This window comes from Coffea arabica, chromosome 4e (assembly GCF_036785885.1).
Source record: "Coffea arabica cultivar ET-39 chromosome 4e, Coffea Arabica ET-39 HiFi, whole genome shotgun sequence".
Lineage (NCBI taxonomy): Eukaryota > Viridiplantae > Streptophyta > Magnoliopsida > Gentianales > Rubiaceae > Coffea > Coffea arabica.
In genome coordinates this window covers 38,365,557-38,385,062 of record NC_092317.1, presented here as the reverse complement: position 1 = coordinate 38,385,062, position 19,506 = coordinate 38,365,557, and the positions used below count along the sequence as shown (strand labels likewise).

Sequence of the window (19,506 nt, the reverse complement as noted above, 5' to 3'; positions counted from 1 at the left end):
ATGATTTTCTGTAAGAAGCTAAGCTACGAATGGATCTCAGATCTCTCCCCATATTTCTGCATAAAAAGTACTCAAAGGCTCCATTTTTCCAAGTCAAATTCTATCCTTTGATTCCCAAATCTCCACTTTGTTAGCATAGTCAAAAACCAATATTTTTGACTTGAAAATAAGCCACTTTTCTTGCCCTTTTGTCTTCTGAAGCATGTGCACCGAATTCCCTTGCATCTTATAGCTGGAAAGTGGTGTGAACACAAGAGAATTGGCTGAGTCAAATTGCAGAATTTCGGCTATAAAACGCGCCTACACAAAACGCGGTTACAAGTCACGTTTTGTGTACTCGCGTATTCACTTTGGCCTTACTTCATCTGCGATTTTCTCTATCATAAAGGCCGAACTAGCTTTTGTGCAAAACACAAAAGTTGTAGCCCTTTGAGTTAGCTTTCCAATGCTTCAAGAATCATCCAAATCGGAGCTTTGTAGCCTGAGATATGATCGAAATACGGAAGAGTGTCAAAACTGACTTGTATTGCATTTCCTCACTTGAACGTTTTTCACTTCATTCTTCTTGTTGCCACTTGAATTTATCACCAAATCTCTATTTTTTACCTCATTTGACATCCTTTGGTGATTGAATCATCATTCCTGCATAAAAATGAAGTTTTTACCATTAAAATCAATAGAAATGCAATATTATCCACTTTTACCAAAAATATATAATTTTACCAAAAACCTCTTTATTTTAATTATAAAACTAAATAATCAACTCAAAATTAACTAATAAAATGCACTTAAAAATACGTAAAATAAACTCTTATCAAATACCCCCATACTTGAATCATTGCTTGTCCTCAAGCAATATAAAATTCCAACCATCAATGATCCAAAAATTGAAAATAAACATATGTAGTATTTCAACTCCATTTCCTTGAATCAAGGTAAATAACCCTTATGTGATCTTTCCATTAAGTTCAAGTACTCATAATATCAAGCAAAGAAGAGCCAAGTATACCATAATTTTACCAATTCAACTCAACTTCTTATTTTTATCTAATTTCGCAAGCAAGCAACTCCTATAGTCAATAAAGATGCTAACTAATCTCATGATCAACTTCTTATTTTTCTTAAAGAGGGATTTAATTTACTTCTTTTTTTTTTTCTTTTTTTTTTTTTTTTTTTTTGATATTTTAAGGGTTAAATATTGCTTAAGTTGTGAAAAATGCCTTTTGACGCGAAGATCAACATTTTTAGATGCAGATCCCCGGTTACTCAACATTTCACATACTCAAGTTGCTTTGCATACTCTTAATTCAAGTACCTTTTTACGCGAATGTCGACATTTGTAGATGCCAACCCCCGGTTACTCGGTACGAGAATCATTGGAGTAGAATAACCAATTTTTTTTTTTTTTTCTTTTTTTTTTCTCTTTTTTTTTTCTTTTTTTTTTTAACAATATATAATAAAATTCCCTCTAAGAGTAATCATGAGAAGAGTATGACACTTATTAACCATATTAATTTCTTATCTTATAAAATTAGATAAAAAGAAGAATTTTCATCAAATATACAAAATGTAGGCATAATTTTCTCCACTTTACTAGATATACTTTCCTATAGATGTAAAAATTATAATCACATAAAAATCATTTCCAAATTTCATGAGAAAAGAAGTATCAAAACCGCATATATTTATTTCAAAAGGATAAGTGACAAAATTTTATTTTATTTATTATAGTTAATAACATATATATATATAAGGTTTTGGAAAAATTTTGACAGAGTCTCCCCTTAAAAGTGGACTAAATCTCCCTGCCAGCAACCACAAGAAACACCATTTAAGCACAAGAATTATATCAAACACAACTAAAACCACAAGTATCACACATATTTCTCCCCCCACACTTAAATTACACATTGTCCTCAATGTGTAGGGAAGAAATGAAACAAAAGAAGAAAAGAAAAGAAAGAAGTACTCCCCAAGTCAATGGCTGAGATCCTTATCAGCCACTAATCACGAACCACTGTCAAAATACAAGTACCCCTTTATAATGAATCAAAAACACCTTTAACGCAAATCGAGGGGTTGAGTTGTTTGATCACAGTTCGCCTTTTTCACCTCAAATGGTCATTCTTGCTTCCATTTGCCAACCCTATCACACAAAAACAACAAATTAACTAAAACACTTATTCAAACCACAAAATGACACCAATTTAACACATATAACATAAACATTGGGTTGCCTCCCAATTAGCGCTTTTGTTTATAGTCGTTGGCTCGACTCACACATTCAGTTTCTTAATTTGAAGAAGAGTCGCCCAAAAGACATATGAGTCCTTTGGGTACGATTTCACCTGCCAAGTAGGGTTTCACTCGTTGTCCATTGACCTTAAACCTTTCATTTCTTGAATTTGCCACTTCAACCGCTCCATAGGGAAATACTTGAGTGACTTCAAATGGTCCAGACCACCTTGACTTCAATTTTCCTGGAAATAACCTCAGGCGTGAATTGAATAAAAGCACTTTTTGCCCTACCTGAAATTGTTTAGGAATAATGTGCTTGTCATGCCAATATTTGATCTTTTCTTTGTAAATTTTGGCATTTTCATATGCATGTAACCGGTGTTCCTCCAATTCACTCAACTCAAGTAATCTCCTTCCACCTGCAAGATTAAAATCTATATTAATTGCTTTAATAGCCCAATAAGCTTTATGTTCAATCTCTACAGGTAAGTGACAAGCTTTTCCATAGACTAAACGATACGGCGACATCCCTAAGGGAGTCTTAAATGCCGTTCGGTAAGCCCATAGTGTGTCATCTAGCTTTGTAGCCCAATCCTTGCGTGATTTATTCACAGTTTTCTCCAAAATGAGCTTTATCTCACGATTAGCTAGCTCCGCTTGTCCATTGGCTTGAGGATGGTACGGGAGTGATGTCTTGTGCCTACAGCCATATTTAAACAATAAGGAATCCAGTTGTTTGTTACAAAAATGTTTTCCTTCATCACTTATTATGGCCTTAGGTATACCAAATCTACAAAAAATATTCTTTTTAAGGAATCGGAGTACAACCTTAGAGTCATTAGTAGGTGAAGCGATTGCTTCTACCCATTTAGAAACATAATCCACTGCTACTAAGATGTACTTATTATTAAAAGAGCTTGGAAATGGTCCCATAAAGTCTATACCCCATATATCAAATAATTCAACTTCTAAGAAGGTAGTTAGGGGCATTTCATTCTTTCGAGATATATTTCCAGTTCTTTGGCATGCATCACAACTTTTAACATATTCCCGAACATCTCGATACATAGTTGGCCAATAAAATCCTGATTGCCATACCTTTGCCACAGTTTTTGAGGTGCTAAAATGTCCACCTGTTTCAAGGTTATGACAATGATATAAAATATTATGTACCTCGTTTTCGGGAATACATCTACGTACCATACCATCGGCACAATGTTTATACAGCAATGGTTCCTCCCAAAAGTAACTTTTGACATCATGTAAGAATTTCTTCTTTTGATGGTAATTAATTCCCTTTGGAATCTCTCCACTTACCAAAAAATTAGCAATATCAGCATACCATGGAGAATTGATAATTGCTAGGACAAACTCATCCGGGAAATTCTCTTGAATAGGAACTTGATCCTTGACTGGAATATATTCTAGGTGTGATAGATGATCCGCTACTAGATTCTCTGTTCCCTTTTTGTCTTTTATTTCCACATCAAATTCCTGCAATAAAAGAATCCACCGAATTAGTCTTGGTTTTGCATCTTTTTTATGTAACAAATATTTAAGAGCCGCATGGTCCGTATATATAATAACTTTAGATCCTACTAGATAAGATCTAAATTTATCCAAAGCAAATATCACTGCCAATAGCTCTTTTTCTGTGGTTGCATAATTGAGTTGTGCTTCATTTAGCAACTTGCTAGCATAGTAAATGACGTGCAACCGTCCTTCTTTCTTTTGTCCCAAAACTGCTCCAACCGCATAATCACTTGCATCACACATCAATTCAAATGGTAGTGACCAATCAGGCGAAGTTATAATTGGGGCCGAAATCAATTCCTTCTTCAACCTTTCAAATGCAACCAAACAATTGTCATCAAATTGAAAAGGAGTATCTTTACATAATAAATCACATAATGGCTTTACTATTTTAGAAAAATCTTTAATAAAACGTCTATAAAAGCCAGCATGTCCTAAAAAACTCCTTATCCCCTTGACATTGCTTGGGGGTGGCAATTTTTCGATGACTTCTATTTTGGCTTGATCCACCTCAATTCCCTTGGAGGAAATCTTGTGTCCTAAAACAATTCCTTCTTTTACCATAAAATGACATTTCTCCCAATTCAGTACAAGATTTGTTTCCTCGCATCTCTGCAAAATCAATTCCAAATTATGAAGACACTGATCAAAAGATGAACCATACACAGAAAAATCATCCATAAATATCTCCATAATTTTCTCAATATAATCAGAAAAAATAGCCATCATGCATCGTTGAAAAGTTGCGGGAGCATTGCATAACCCAAATGGCATTCTTCTAAAGGCAAAAGTGCCATAAGGACATGTAAATGTGGTCTTCTCTTGATCCTCTGGAGCTATAGCTATTTGATTATATCCTGAAAAACCATCAAGAAAACAGTAAAATTCATATCCGGCTATTCGCTCCAATAATTGATCAAGAAATGGTAGGGGAAAATGATCTTTTCTTGTTACCGTATTTAACTTACGATAATCGATACACACTCTCCACCCTACCACAAGTCTAGATGGAATTAATTCATCATTTTTACCCACGATTGTAGTCATTCCACCTTTCTTTGGTACCACATGAATTGGACTAATCCAAACACTATCGGAGATAGGAAAAACTATACCTGCGTCAAGCCATTTAAGAATTTCATTTCTTACCACCTCTTTCATGTTTGGATTGAGTCTTCTTTGTGTTTCCACCACTGGTTTGCAACCGTTCTCCAATAAAATTCGATGCATGCATATAGAAGGACTTATACCTTTAATGTCTGAAATTGTCCATCCAATTGCCTTCTTACGCCTTCTTAGAACTCTTAACAACTTTGCACACTGTTCATCATCAAGGTCAGCACTAACAATTACAGGTAAAGTTTTATTTTCTCCAAGAAATTCATACCTTAGATGAGTCGGAAGTGGCTTGAGCTCTAACTTTGGAGGTTCAATTTCTGAAGGTTGTGAAAACCCTTTTCCTTGGCCAAGACTTTCATACAAATTACCCCTTTTATAAGGTGCTTGAAAATCCAAGTATTTGGCCAATTCTTCAATTTCTTCACAAACATCTTCTTGCTTACCTAAACTCATTAAACAATACTCAAGAGGATCTAAGTCAAAGTTGACTTGACTCATCTCTTGGGTTAGTTTATCAATTGTGCCAATAGAATAAGCATGATCGGTAAAAGAAGGGTATTTTTCCATTTCATTCAAATTAAATTCTACCTCTTCTTCACCTACTTGAAACTTAAGTTTGCCATTTTTTACATCAATAATAGTACCTGCAGTAGCTAGAAATGGTCTACCTAGAATAATTGGCATAGATATATCTTCTTCCATATCTAATACCACAAAATCCACTGGAATGATAAATTTTTGAACTTTTATCAATACATTCTCCAACACTCCCAATGGATATCTAATAGACCGATCCGCTAGTTGCAAAGTGATATTAGTGCGTTTAAGCTCATGCAAACCCAATTGTCTAGCCACCGTTAAAGGTATTAATGATACACTAGCACCAAGATCACACAATGCCTTAGAAAAATCAACGTTACCTATGGTGCAAGGTATAGAAAAACTCCCCGGATCCTTCAACTTCGGTGGTAGCTTATTTTGAATAATTGCACTACATTCCTCCGTTAATGCTATTGTTTCGCAGTCTTCCAACTTTCTTTTTCTAGTCATGATTTCCTTGAGAAATTTCGCATAAGATGGAATCTGCAAAATAGCATCGGCAAAAGGAATGTTAATGTGCAATTGTTTGAAAAGTTTAACAAATTTTTCAAAATCTTTATCAAACTTATTTTGCTTTAATCTTTGTGGAAATGGAACCGCAGGGGGTATTGGAATGGTAGTGGAAGATGATGGTTGCTTTTCTCTTGGATTCTCCCGCCTATTTTCCTCCACAATCGCCTCTTGGTTCCTCTGCTTTTCTTCTTGTTTTTCATTCTCATCTTTCTCAACTTCCTTCACTGGAGGATCTTCTAATTGTCTACCACTACGAAGAGTAATGGCTTGCACCTGCTCCTTAGGATTGACCTCTGTTTTGCTAGGTAATTCTCCTTGATTTCGATTATTCAAAGAACTAGCAATTTGACCAATTTGGACCTCTACATTCCTGTACATTGTAGTGAGTTGATCCAGTCTCCCTTCTACTCGTTCAAATCTGTCCGAAGTCACCTTAGCAAGTTTTTCCACCGCGATCTCCCAACTTGGTTTAGTTTCAGCCTGTGGTTGCCTTGGTTGAAATCCCGGCGGATTGGTTGGCCTTTGTTGATTTCCTTGATCCTTCCATCCGAAGTTTGGATGATTTCTCCATCCCGGATTGTAAGTATTCGAGTAGGGGTTATTTTGAGCATTACGATTGTAATTATTGACGAATTGTACCTGTTCAGAATCGACACACTCATTAGTATCATGTTCACCTCCACATACAGAACAGCATGCTACATGTGCATTAGATGAACTTGGACCTTGTCTACTTAGCAATTTCATCACATTATTCATTTGAACACTCAGCATATTGAGAGTGTCCATTTCTATCATACCTGCGTGACGTCTTGTATTACCTCTCTCATTGGCCCATTGATAGTTATTTGCTGCCATTTCTTCTATCAAATTATGAGCTTCTTGGGGTGTTTTTCCCATTAAAGCTCCACCTGCAGCTGCATCAATAATAGTTTTAGTGGAGAAAGATAAACCATTATAAAAGGTTTGTATGATTAACCACTCCGGCAGTCCATGATGTGGACATTTCCGAAGCAAATCTCTAAACCTTTCCCATGCCTCATATAATGATTCACCTTCCAATTGGCTAAAACTAGTGATATCCATTCTAAGCTTAGCAGTCTTACCTGGTGGAAAATACTTATTTAAGAATGCTCTTGATAATTCATCCCATCCAGTGAAAGTATTGGGAGCATGAGAGTGTAGCCAAAGTTTGGCCTTATCTCTTAATGAAAATGGGAACAATCTTAGCCTTATAGCATCATCACTAACTCCATTCATTTTAATTGTATCACAAATTTCCAAGAATGTAGCTAAGTGTGTATTAGGATCTTCTACTGCATTACCTCCAAATTGAGATTGTTGAACCATTTGGATCAGTGATGGTTTAATCTCAAAGTTGTTAGCATTTACAGTAGGCCTTACTATACTTGTTTGAGATCCTTGTGTTCCCGGTAGAGCAAAATCTCGTAGAACTCGCCTATTTGCTTCATTTTCGGCCATCTCTTCTTCAAATGGTAGTTCTATCAAAATTTCCTCTATCGGTTGCCAAATCTCTTGTTCCTCTTGCTGTTGTGTGTGCCTCCTTTGTCTACGTAGTGTCCTCTCAATTTCTGGATCGACAGGTACGACTTCTCGAGACTCCCGGTGCATACACTACAAACAGAAATAAGGGATATTATGCAACTTCAATTGTCAAAAACTGATTACAAAATAAGATTAAATATAAAAAAAATAATACTGTCTAAATTAATAAAGATGATTAGGCTCTAATATTGCCGCTCCCCGGCAACGGCGCCAAAAACTTGACGGGTATTTTACATACGTGCAAGCTAAAAAATACCGAATTACACCCGTTCACTGCAAGTATACAGATCAACTAGTAGTTTAGGGTATATATCGGGTCGATCCCACAAGGAAGAGTGAACAATTACCGGTATTACTAAAGCTTCTCTATTATTTAGACTATCAATGAATTATAGCAAATTTATCCTACTGAAATTATACAAAATAACAAATAAAAGCTCCTTAGGTTGTGGTATCCCTAACTACTCATGCAAGTGTTATATTTGGATCATTGAGTACTACATCTAGGCTAATTATGGTGTAATTTCCTTATGCATTTGAATCCTACTTTCGTAGTGAATCAATTATACTTATAACTAATCCATACCTATTCTCATGGTTATGAAATTAGCTACAAGTTCATTTCTTCAGTGAAATTACATGAAATGAATCACTAAAAACCACATAGGTGCACCTCTACTTTCGTGAGTGTACTCCCTATGTTTAGCACTTCTTGAACTAATGTTAAATCTCAATTTTCATTGCAGAAATAACACCTTAGATAATCAGAATTAATGGTACCAGATTAATCATGATTTCAAGAGCCAAAGTGCTAAATAACTTGCTCAAATACTAGCAATCAAATAGCCAAATAATAAACACTAACAATCATAGGAAGTTCAACCAAACCCAAGGTATAAACTTTAAAAACACATATTAAATATAAAATCCAGAACTTGTATATTAGCTAAACTTGGAATCAAATACAAAAGATAAAGAGTTGGAAAGGAATGTAACCCATGTCACTTGAGCTCATCACCTTGCCTTCTTCATCTCCATTTTCATCCTAATCTAGATAATGTACAAGAGTGGATGAACTAACTAGCTAAACTATACTACACTAATCTAATACTAAGAGAATGGAAAAACTACATTTCTGCACTTCCAAGCTTCTCCCGTATCCTCCCGTATCTCAGACCACCCAAAATGTCTCTGCATATAAACTGCTTAAGAGCTCCATTTTTCCAAGTCAATTTCCACATTTTGATTCCCAAATCTCAACTTTGTTAGGATAGTCAATAACAAATGTTTTTGACTTGAAAATAAGCCACCTTGTCTGCCCTTTTGTCTTCTGAAGCATGTGCACCGAATTCTCTTGCAACTTATAGCTGGAAAGTGGTATGAACACAAGAGAATTGACTGAGCAAATTGCAGAATTTCGGCCAGAAAACGCGCCTTTACAAAACGCGTCTACAACTCGCGTTTTGTGCACTCGCGTTTTCACTTTGTCCTTACTTCAACTGCAATTTTCTCCATGATGCAGGCCGAACTGGATTTTGTACAAAACACCAAAGTTGTAGATCTTTGAGTTAGCTTTCCAATGCTTCAAGAATCATCCAAATCGGAGCTTTGTAGACTGAGATATGATCAAAATACTAAACACTGGTCGGAACTCTGTTTTCCACTTTGGACAGCTGAGTTGAATTTCGGTATTTCAACTTTTGGACTATGAAAACGGATGAATTGGACTTTGATGTCTTCATACCAAATGTAGATATATCTCTTAGCTTCAAAATGGTACCAAGATCACCTTGATCCGATCAGTGTAGCTCCAGATATAGTCAAAATACCAAAACGTGTCAGAGTTGTCAAAACCTGACTTTTCTTGATTCAAATTGCATTTTTCCTTTTTACACTTCATATTTTATTTTCACCACTTTAATTCATCATCAATCATCCAAATATCTTCTCAATGCACTTCATTTGATGATTGAATCATTAAACCTACAAAATATGAAGTTTTTACCATAAAAATCCATAAAAATGCAATGTTAGCCACTTTAACATAAAATGTAGATTTTTACCAAAACCTTAGTTAATTATTTATAAAACTAAATAAAACACACCAAAACTAATTAATAAAGCACACTAAAAATACGTAAAATATACTCTTATCAAATACCCCCACACTTGAACCATTGCTTGTCCTCAAGCAATAAGAAATACAAACCGACAATGATCCAAAATTTGAAAATAAGCATATGTAGCATTTCAACTTCATTTCCTCAAAACAAAGTAAATAACCATTATGCAATTATTCAATTAAGTTCAAGTACTCATAATATCAAGTAAATGAGAGCCAATTATACCACCATTATAACAAATTCAAGTCAATTCCTCATCCTTAACCAATTTCATACGCAAGTAACTCATATGGCCAATAATATGCTTTCTAAACCCATGATCATCTTGACGGCGCCAAAAACTTGACGGGTTTTTACTTTAAGTGCAAGTTTAATTCCGAATTTACACCCGTTGGACTGCAAGTATACAGGTCGCAATTGTAGTACGAGATGTGTATCGGGTCGATCCCACGAGGAGCAATTTAAAACAATTATTAGATACTAATTTACTCTATTATTTAGACTCACAATTAATTTGAGGTTGTGGTATCCCTTAGGTTGTGGTATCCCTAACTACTCATGCAAGTGTTATATTTGGATCATTGAGTACTACATCTAGGCTAATTATGGTGTAATTTCCTTATGCATTTGAATCCTACTTTCGTAGTGAATCAATTATACTTATAACTAATCCATACCTATTCTCATGGTTATGAAATTAGCTACAAGTTCATTTCTTCAGTGAAATTACATGAAATGAATTACTAAAAACCACATAGGTGCACCTCTACTTTCGTGAGTGTACTCCCTATGTTTAGCACTTCTTGAACTAATGTTAAATCTCAATTTTCATTGCAGAAATAACACCTTAGATAATCAGAATTAATGGTACCAGATTAATCATGATTTCAAGAGCCAAAGTGCTAAATAACTTGCTCAAATACTAGAAATCAAATAGCCAAATAATAAACACTAACAATCATAGGAAGTTCAACCAAACCCAAGGTATAAACTTTAAAAACACATATTAAATATAAAATCCAGAACTTGTATATTAGCTAAACTTGGAATCAAATACAAAAGATAAAGAGTTGGAAAGGAATGTAACCCATGTCACTTGAGCTCATCACCTTGCCTTCTTCATCTCCATTTTCATCCTAATCTAGATAATGTACAAGAGTGGATGAACTAACTAGCTAAACTATACTACACTAATCTAATACTAAGAGAATGGAAAAACTACATTTCTGCACTTCCAAGCTTCTCCCGTATCCTCCCGTATCTCAGACCACCCAAAATGTCTCTGCATATAAACTGCTTAAGAGCTCCATTTTTCCAAGTCAATTTCCACATTTTGATTCCCAAATCTCCACTTTGTTAGCATAGTCAAAAACCAATATTTTTGACTTGAAAATAAGCCACTTTTCTTGCCCTTTTGTCTTCTGAAGCATGTGCACCGAATTCCCTTGCATCTTATAGCTGGAAAGTGGTGTGAACACAAGAGAATTGGCTGAGTCAAATTGCAGAATTTCGGCTATAAAACGCGCCTACACAAAACGCGGTTACAAGTCACGTTTTGTGTACTCGCGTATTCACTTTGGCCTTACTTCATCTGCGATTTTCTCTATCATAAAGGCCGAACTAGCTTTTGTGCAAAACACAAAAGTTGTAGCCCTTTGAGTTAGCTTTCCAATGCTTCAAGAATCATCCAAATCGGAGCTTTGTAGCCTGAGATATGATCGAAATACTGAAGAGTGTCAAAACTGACTTGTATTGCATTTCCTCACTTGAACGTTTTTCACTTCATTCTTCTTGTTGCTACTTGAATTTATCACCAAATCTCTATTTTTTACCTCATTTGACATCCTTTGGTGATTGAATCATCATTCCTGCATAAAAATGAAGTTTTTACCATTAAAATCAATAGAAATGCAATATTATCCACTTTTACCAAAAATATATAATTTTACCAAAAACCTCTTTATTTTAATTATAAAACTAAATAATCAACTCAAAATTAACTTAAAAATACGTAAAATAAACTCTTATCAGTGCCCTTTAAAAAGTGAAAGTAGCGACCTTTGAAAATACGATTTTTTCGATTTTTCATACCAAGTGTGACTTCCAAAGGAGAAATCACATCTTTATCGAAACTAAAAGAGCGAGCATGAATTTTTTAGAGTTTGATGAGCCATATGAATACTATTTAAACAAGTTTTATTTACTTGATTTTCTTGAAGCGAAACTTCTATGTTTCGACTAGTGGATTTTAAACTCTTAAATGATATTTTATCGTAGATTTGGACTCCAACCAAGGAGTTGTACCTGAACGTGATTTTGACAAGCACTAAATCTTTGGTGAGTGCTTCCAAATACATGATTGAACTTGATTCTTGATTTAAATACTTGATATTTGATTGGTTTCGTCGGACAAAAGTATACTTTATCGCACTTGCCCTAATATGATATATACTTGTTTATTTGTTGCAATTGACTTGAGATACTTGTGTATGATGCGCCCACTACCTAGAATTCTAGAAACCCTGTGGCTAGTTACTCGAGTCGAGTCGAGTCGAGCCGACAAGGGTTTGGTCGATTAAGTAACGAACCCTGAGTCTCTTGTTTTGTCGAGTGGAGTGTTATCTTCTCGACTAATCGGTATGCTCGAGTATTACCACCCGTGTTTATTGAGGATTTTGGGCCCGGTAGGGAGTTTGAATGGTGGACGGAGATTGTAGTTAAGGGTGCTCTACTGGACTGGTTACTTTACTTGAAAGTTGACGGAGTGTCAACTACTACTTGATCAAGCTCCGGTGAAGCAACATGAATTTGGCTCTTGAGAGCCATCCGTATCCTTATATTTTGAAATGATTATTACTTGTCGTGTTATTGTTTCTTTTTATGAGCTTTTACACTCGCTCATTTTAAGAGTTCAAGTTTTACATATGGCTAACTTGCTACTTGGGTCCAATTCTTGACTTGTTACGCTCGCTACTTTGCTACTTTGATACTTACACTTTTAAATACTGGTCAACTTGCTATCTGAAACCTCACTGAGATTTAGCTCACTATATTCTGTTAAATTTGTTTTCCTTACAGGGAGTACGAGCGAGGGCGTGAGACTGGTACAGGCTAGCATAGTCTAGTTTTTGAATTTTTGCAATTGTACTCGTGCTAGTGCTCGGTTAGGGTTGAATGTATCTGGAATGTTAAATATTTTGAGATATTAAGGAATGTATGAGCTTTGGAGCTTAACTTAAGCATTAATGTACATTTTAAGTTTGGAACTGTTGCTTCCTTTACTTTTGAAGTTGTAACTTGTTTTCTTGAAGTGAGTGAGCTAGTCCTGGCGAGAGTTGGGCACGCGGTCTACTAAACTCTGGGGTACGCCCTAGGGGGAGGTGGGCTCGTAACATACAGTACCGATACGGACCCTAGAGGTGGCTCCCATCCGTTTCCAGACGTAGCACTTAGCTCTGTTCAATAATTCATTGCACAACTTCCTACAATTCACTTCACACTCCACCATCTCCTCCTTGTATCCTCCTAAATAGTAAACAATCCCCTTCAATCATTAGTCCCTCTGTCACTCCAATAGGCGCCTCATTAACGGGGTAATACTCGATTATACCAAACATTTCAGTGCCTAAGGTCTTCCAGCCTACTCTACCACGGTCGTTATCGGCTCGAATGGACTGTCCGACAGTGGGATTTGGGGCCCAATTCAATTGATGTGATAAAATACACATTCGACTTACATTCATGCACAATTACAATAACAATTAGGCATTTATCATTTCCAAAATTCATCTAGGTCGAGTGTGATAAAGTCTGCACTCGCCTTTTAGCAAAAGAGTAGCAATTGACAAATTTCACTCTAAACAATTCAAACATCAATAATCCAACAAGTATTGGTCAACTAAACACATAATATTTATGTTCATCATGTATTCAATCATTACAAACAAATATAGAACACTCACTATAAGAGAACAATTTACACCTTGGCCTCAGGGTTCCCTTCTTGCACCTTATTGTCTCCTGAGACAATTTATAATTACCATATTATTTAACTATTCACTTAGTAAAACTCTTAAGAAAAGATCTACATACATGCTATTTCCTAGCCTCAAATCACAATTCCAAAAACTATAGCCACGTTTAAGTGAAGCAACCAGTTCACCTTTCTCAAATTCTCACACAATAATCCCACTTTTAATTTTCAAAGGAGTTCAATCATGCAACCAATATACATCTAGTAAAACAGGTAGGAAGGAACAATTCATCAAAACCCATAAATTTTACAGCTACAAGCTGCACAAATAACCAGCTCAAGTTCGGCCAAATTCATGAAATAAAACTTAAGGAATTTCATTCCTCATTTTCTTGCAAACTCACCTAAATTCCTTGCTTAAATCAAGTAAATTACCACATGCATGCCAAGTTTTAGATATTAAGAGGCATATGAAGCAAAGATATACTTATCAACAACTAAAGTTATGGAGTTAAAGCTGAAAATTCTCAGCTCTCCCTCTCTTCAACCCTCTTCAAAATTGCTAGCAATGTTCCTTAAGTTTTCTCTCTTAAAACAACCAACTTTCACTAGAACCAAAAGCAAAACACATGATATGACATCTATACAACAAAGAATGAGCACATAACAAGAATTCTTCAAGCCAAATTTCAAAAAATTGGATACAAGTTTGGGAAAGCAACCCCTCTTTTCTCTCGGCCAAAGCTAGAAACATTCCAGCAAGTAAACAGTTTGAAACAAATTTTCTCCTATAAAACTCTTCATTTTACACTCAAATCCAACATGCATGTTAAGATTAAGGTGCTATAAGGTGTATTGAATCACAATATGAAAGTCTGCAGCCAAAACTCATAGCGGAACACTAGAAAAATTCTTCCTTTCTCTCTCGGCTATCTCAACAGATTTCCAGCAAGTTCCTTCAACATTTTCAGCCAAGTTTACCAACGTTTCACTAGTTTCAAAGATAAATATCTTATATAAGACAAGAGACAAAACATATATCATGCATTTCTAGTAAAATTTTGTTTCAAAATTTCGAATGAAAAGCTGTGAAACTCAAGCTTTCTTCCTCTCGACCAACACAGAAAACTTCCAACGGGTAAACAGTTTTTAAGCAGAGTTTTCCCCCAAGTTTTTACACTGATCCTTCTTTTCTTCAAGTGAAATTCTGCATGCACGACAAGATAAAAGAGCTAGAGTGTGTGTGTTGTACACAAATGGATCATAACAGATCTTGTGAGATAGCCACAACATTGCAGACAGATCTCTTGCAGTGTGTTTAGCAAAAATATTTCTAGCTTTCAAGCATTTTTTTCCCTGTTTAAATTCGTCTTTTCTTGATAGTAGTTCAAGTTAAGACATTATAGAACTAAGGTAGAGAGAAAATGAGGGAAATTTATCAGGTTTTACCTCTTGTTTCCTCACAACAAAAGTTGGAATTTGCAGACTGTTTTCTTTCCTTCTCCCTCGGTTTCTCAAAGGCAAATGCTCCAATGTTTCTCTCTCAGTGTAGCTGGTTTGGACACCAAGAAGCTACAATATTTTCTTCACTCTCAACTCTCTTTCTTGTTTTGAAGCGGTAAGAGGAAACGGTTTAACTCTCTCCCTCACTCTCTCGATTGTTGGTTGGAAGATTAAGGAACCAGAAATGTTTTCTCTCTCTTTCCCACGGTCAAGAATTGTTTTGCATGTCAAGGGTCAAATAAGGTGGTGTTAGCTTGGTTTAGTAGTTGGACAAATGTCCAACTCAAGCCAAGTGTCAAATGCATGAACATATAATATTTTAAACCTTGCACTTTCATTCCATCTCACTATTACCCCACTGGTTTCTTGTCTAATTCGTATTAAATTCCATGAATGTGAATCATGCATGAATTTAAATTATTCTAATACACTCAAGTATAAAGCAATCAATTAAATATTCCAAGTAGTCAATAATCTAACAAGATTGCACGTTCAAAATTTCTAATAGTAGTGTATGCAATTAGGTATAAAATTCAAGCTCTCGCACTCTTCCCCCTTTAAAAAAATTTCTTTCTCGAAATTTCTACCTTTATTTGCAAAAGTTCAGGATCTTTCTTCAAATTGATCATAGCCTGTTTCACACTAACTGTCGGGTACAAATATCCCAATAATATCATCCCATTCAATAGAACTATCAAGTCATGGTTTCAACATTAGTCTGTCCTTACTTGTAAACTTATGAGACGATAAATAGATCAAACTTACTAACTTTTAAATTTCCAAACATGATCTCACCCTCTTCTACTTCTTGCTATCAATAATTGTTATGTCGACTCCTTATGAAACATGTTATGATAAGCATTTCCTTAGACCTATAAACTGCAATGATTCACCATAATATCATTGCCCTAATAATCAAAACCCACTCCACATATTACATTTCTCTGAATTCCACTGCAAAATAATTCATTTTCTTATTCTATGATGTACCATTTCCAATATCTAGGTATCATTAACCTTCCAACTAGTTCCTTACAAAATTTCAGAATATTTCATTGTAGTGCCTAACGATTGGCTATCATATTCGAAATTAAAACTTGAATCTACAGTACAATAACTTCCGAAAGTCAACAACAATCCTATAGAAAAATCAATGCTTAATTATAAATTCAATTTGGCATCATCAACCAAACTAATATATCTTGAAAACTTGCACAAGATTGATGTGACAAAATCAAAAAATATATATATACAATGCCATAAAAATCATCCAAATAATTAAAACAAAAAAAAAAATTCTCAAATTCTAAGTTGCTTTCAAAGCCAAACTTTTAGTCAACTTTAAAGATCAATAAATAGGATAGTGAAGAAATAAATTTTTTGATTGAAAGCTTTTTGAGTCACATCTTTGAGTCAAACTTCACACATAACGAATAAAACTTGATTAAGATGTTTAAACAAGAAGTGCCGAGTATACTCCAAAAGTCAAGTAAAACTGGCTCCATTGATGGAAAATATGTTATAGTTCTTCCAATAAGTGATAGCTTACACATAATATTATACGAAAATATCATACATTCCTTTCAATCATGGATCCTTAAATCTTACTAAACATAATATAAAATCCTTCACTACCCGTACAAATAAATAGCTTATAACTCTTAAACTATGACTATCTACATATATACACAATTATAATCAAATCTAGATTTAGCACCAAATCAACATCTACCAATATACTTCATGTATAATAAGGACAAAGTTAGTCATCAATCTTACATCAAATTACTCCCATAATTTCAAGAAATATTCAATACCATTAACCATCGTGTTCTTTCTATATAACTAATATTATATATGTGAGGACTCGCAAAATTTACTTATTTAATTTCCTATTTCTAGCTTATTTAATTATTTACTTGGCCATTTACTCCGAATATTATTTTGTAAGCTCTTTAGACCTAATTACATGGGTCTATAACTTAATTATATTTTCAAAGTGACTCGTTTCAAAATTTAATTTTTGAAGGCTCGTTAAGTGAGAGTAGTGAATACGCGATTGGAGTAAATAATTGAAACGATGATACAATAAGTTTGAAAAATTGGAGACTTGTACATTAGTCTCAAAATAGGTATTTTTATGTTTAAGTGCTCAATTATTAGTTAGTAATACTATCATTATAAGAATTTCTTAGAAATTTCGCTTCATCGTGCACAAATTGGAAGTACGCGTTTTTACGCGCGCGGTTAATTGAAGGACCTTAGATTTTTATTTTGGGACTACTAAGAGTGAATAATGATGATATGAATATAAGTACATTAGATGTTTAGTGCACTAGTGCAACAAACTTAAGAGGAATCGAGCACAAAACGCACGCGTACACGCACTATTCCTAGTTGACTTTTGAAGCAAATTTTGGTCACAAATTTTAAAGCTTCTCATGGAAGCTTACCATCAACATTAGCTCTTCTTTTCCTGCTCCAAACAGCCGACCAAGAGGAAGAGAAAAACAGCTTCAATTTCTTCTCCATTTCTTCACTAAATCCTCACCAAATCACCTCCAACTTCAACCACACTTTGCTAAGCATTTGGGGATTATCTTAAGCTACCAAAGAGCTTGCTTTTCCACGGTTTTTGTGAGCTCTAAGAGGACCGAAATTTCTGTTTAAGTCATCAACAAAAGTAAGTAACAATCAACCTTGATAATCTTGATTTATGGAAGTTCTATTGCACATCTAAGCTTATGCATGCATGTGGGTAGCTTGTTTATGTTGGAAAAATTGTTGTGTGGGCTCTATGAACTCCCACTTGGATTGAATGGACTGATTTGATGAATGATGATGCTATTAATGTTGGTTTAGTGCTTAAATTAGTGGAATAATGTTGGGTTGTTGGTAGAAATTCAAGGAAGGTGCAATGAACAAAAGTGACCATTTTAGCCCTGCCATGTTCGTGCACTTTGGTGCGAAATTTTGAGATTCTAATGACTTGTTTATTATGTATACATGTTATATGAATGGTGTAGAAAGTTTCATTAAAAAATAACATGATTTGGTTGGTCAATTGTAGTGATTTCAAAGGTTTAGCAAAACTGGAAAATTTTCCCGGATTGCCCAGGCAGTCCTTTTCTTTCGGACATAACGTTTTACTCCGATGTTGAAATCGAGTGTTGTTTATGGCACTGGAAACTAGACATTCCCAGCTTTCTAACGGTATAAAATTCACATCCTGATTCCATATGAGTAATCTGTACCAACCATTTGAACTTGGCTGCCCTGTTTTGTTAGTTCCCTGGAAGGCAGAACATGAACTACAACTTGAGGCTCAAATGTGGACTAGTTGTGGACAGATTTTGGAAATAGTTTCTTCTGAGAAATTGTATCTTTATGAATGTGTTTTCCAACACCACCAACTACATCCAATTCTGAGTTGAATTGACTGATTTGTGGCCGTATTTCGAAACTGACTTCTTGAAGGAAAACCCTCCTTTTGGGCAGAATTATTACTAAACTTGATTGAGACTTGTTAATTCGAGATTCTTGGTGTTAATCCCCTACCAAACCTATCTTGGAATATTTATTAGACCTTGTCTACACCAATGAACCATGTTGAGGGAATTTCCTTGGCCAAATGCTTGAAAACGGAGAAACGGAAGTCCAAGGCAGATTTGCCTTGGAACTTCTTGGGACTTTAGCTGTTTTATTAACCGACTTCCCATGCGTATTTTTATATGAAATTTTACAGCAGAATACCCCTTATATGGTAGTGTAATATTGCTAATTTGAGTGCCATTCCGAGTCCGTTTCGATACTCAAACAAAGTCCCAAAGTTTGTAACTTAAATCTGGAAATTGCCCAACCGTCTCAATTTTTCAGCAACTTTGAGCTACTATAACTTGGTGCTCAAAACTCCGATTCTTGTTCCGCTTGTTTTGTTTTAAACTTTGAATGCAACTCTAATTGAGTTTAAAATTTGAAAGGCTAGTTCAAATTCTGTGAATTTCACCGAATTTCCAAAGTTGGCGAAAAACCAACCCCGAAACTGTCTAGCAAGCTTTAAACAGCGACTTTGAGCCAATTTTTGAATACCTTCCGTTTGGAATCATGGGAAAGTGTATTCTAGGAACTTTTAGTACTTTGGAAGAAGTTTCCAACGGTACCAAGTTTTACAATTTTAGACTTGTAAAGAGTGAGATACGATTTTTCAAAGATCTCGTATCAAAACTGAAATTTTCAGAACTTAAGGAAATGCAGTTTTTCGAATTCTCCTTTTTCCCTCGATATCACTTGAACGTTTTATACTTGATTTCGAAGATGAAAACTTGATTTCTCTTATAC

General features: G+C 35.0%; 1 protein-coding gene and 1 non-coding gene across 2 annotated transcripts; one reads left to right on the top strand and one right to left on the bottom strand.

Annotated features, from left to right (window-relative positions):
* Positions 1–2,292: 2,292 nt before the first annotated feature.
* Positions 2,293–6,381, bottom strand: LOC113740969 (uncharacterized). Its single transcript, XM_072046616.1, has 5 exons — positions 6,088–6,381; positions 4,921–5,973; positions 3,439–4,827; positions 3,337–3,371; positions 2,293–2,938 (listed from the first exon to the last, which is right to left on the bottom strand). The coding sequence occupies exons 1-5, from the start codon at positions 6,379–6,381 to the stop codon at positions 2,293–2,295; spliced, it is 3,417 nt and encodes a 1,138-aa protein (XP_071902717.1).
* Positions 6,382–6,991: 610 nt separating this feature from the next.
* On the top strand, positions 6,992–7,098 carry LOC113743099 (small nucleolar RNA R71). Its single transcript, XR_003460985.1, has one exon. It is a non-coding gene; the product is annotated as a small nucleolar RNA R71 (small nucleolar RNA).
* The last annotated feature ends 12,408 nt before the right edge of the window (positions 7,099–19,506 follow it).

Bases quoted from the DNA above. Each gene is read 5' to 3' on its own strand.
- LOC113740969 (XM_072046616.1), bottom strand. From the start codon at position 6,381: ATGTACAGGAATGTAGAGGTCCAAATTGGTCAAATTGCTAGTTCTTTG. The intron at 3,372-3,438 runs GTACGTAGATGT...ACCTTGAAACAG, and splicing joins AACATTGTGCCGATGGTATG to GTGGACATTTTAGCACCTCA. The intron at 2,939-3,336 runs GTATGGCAATCA...ATATGGCTGTAG, and splicing joins CCTCAAAAACTGTGGCAAAG to GCACAAGACATCACTCCCGT.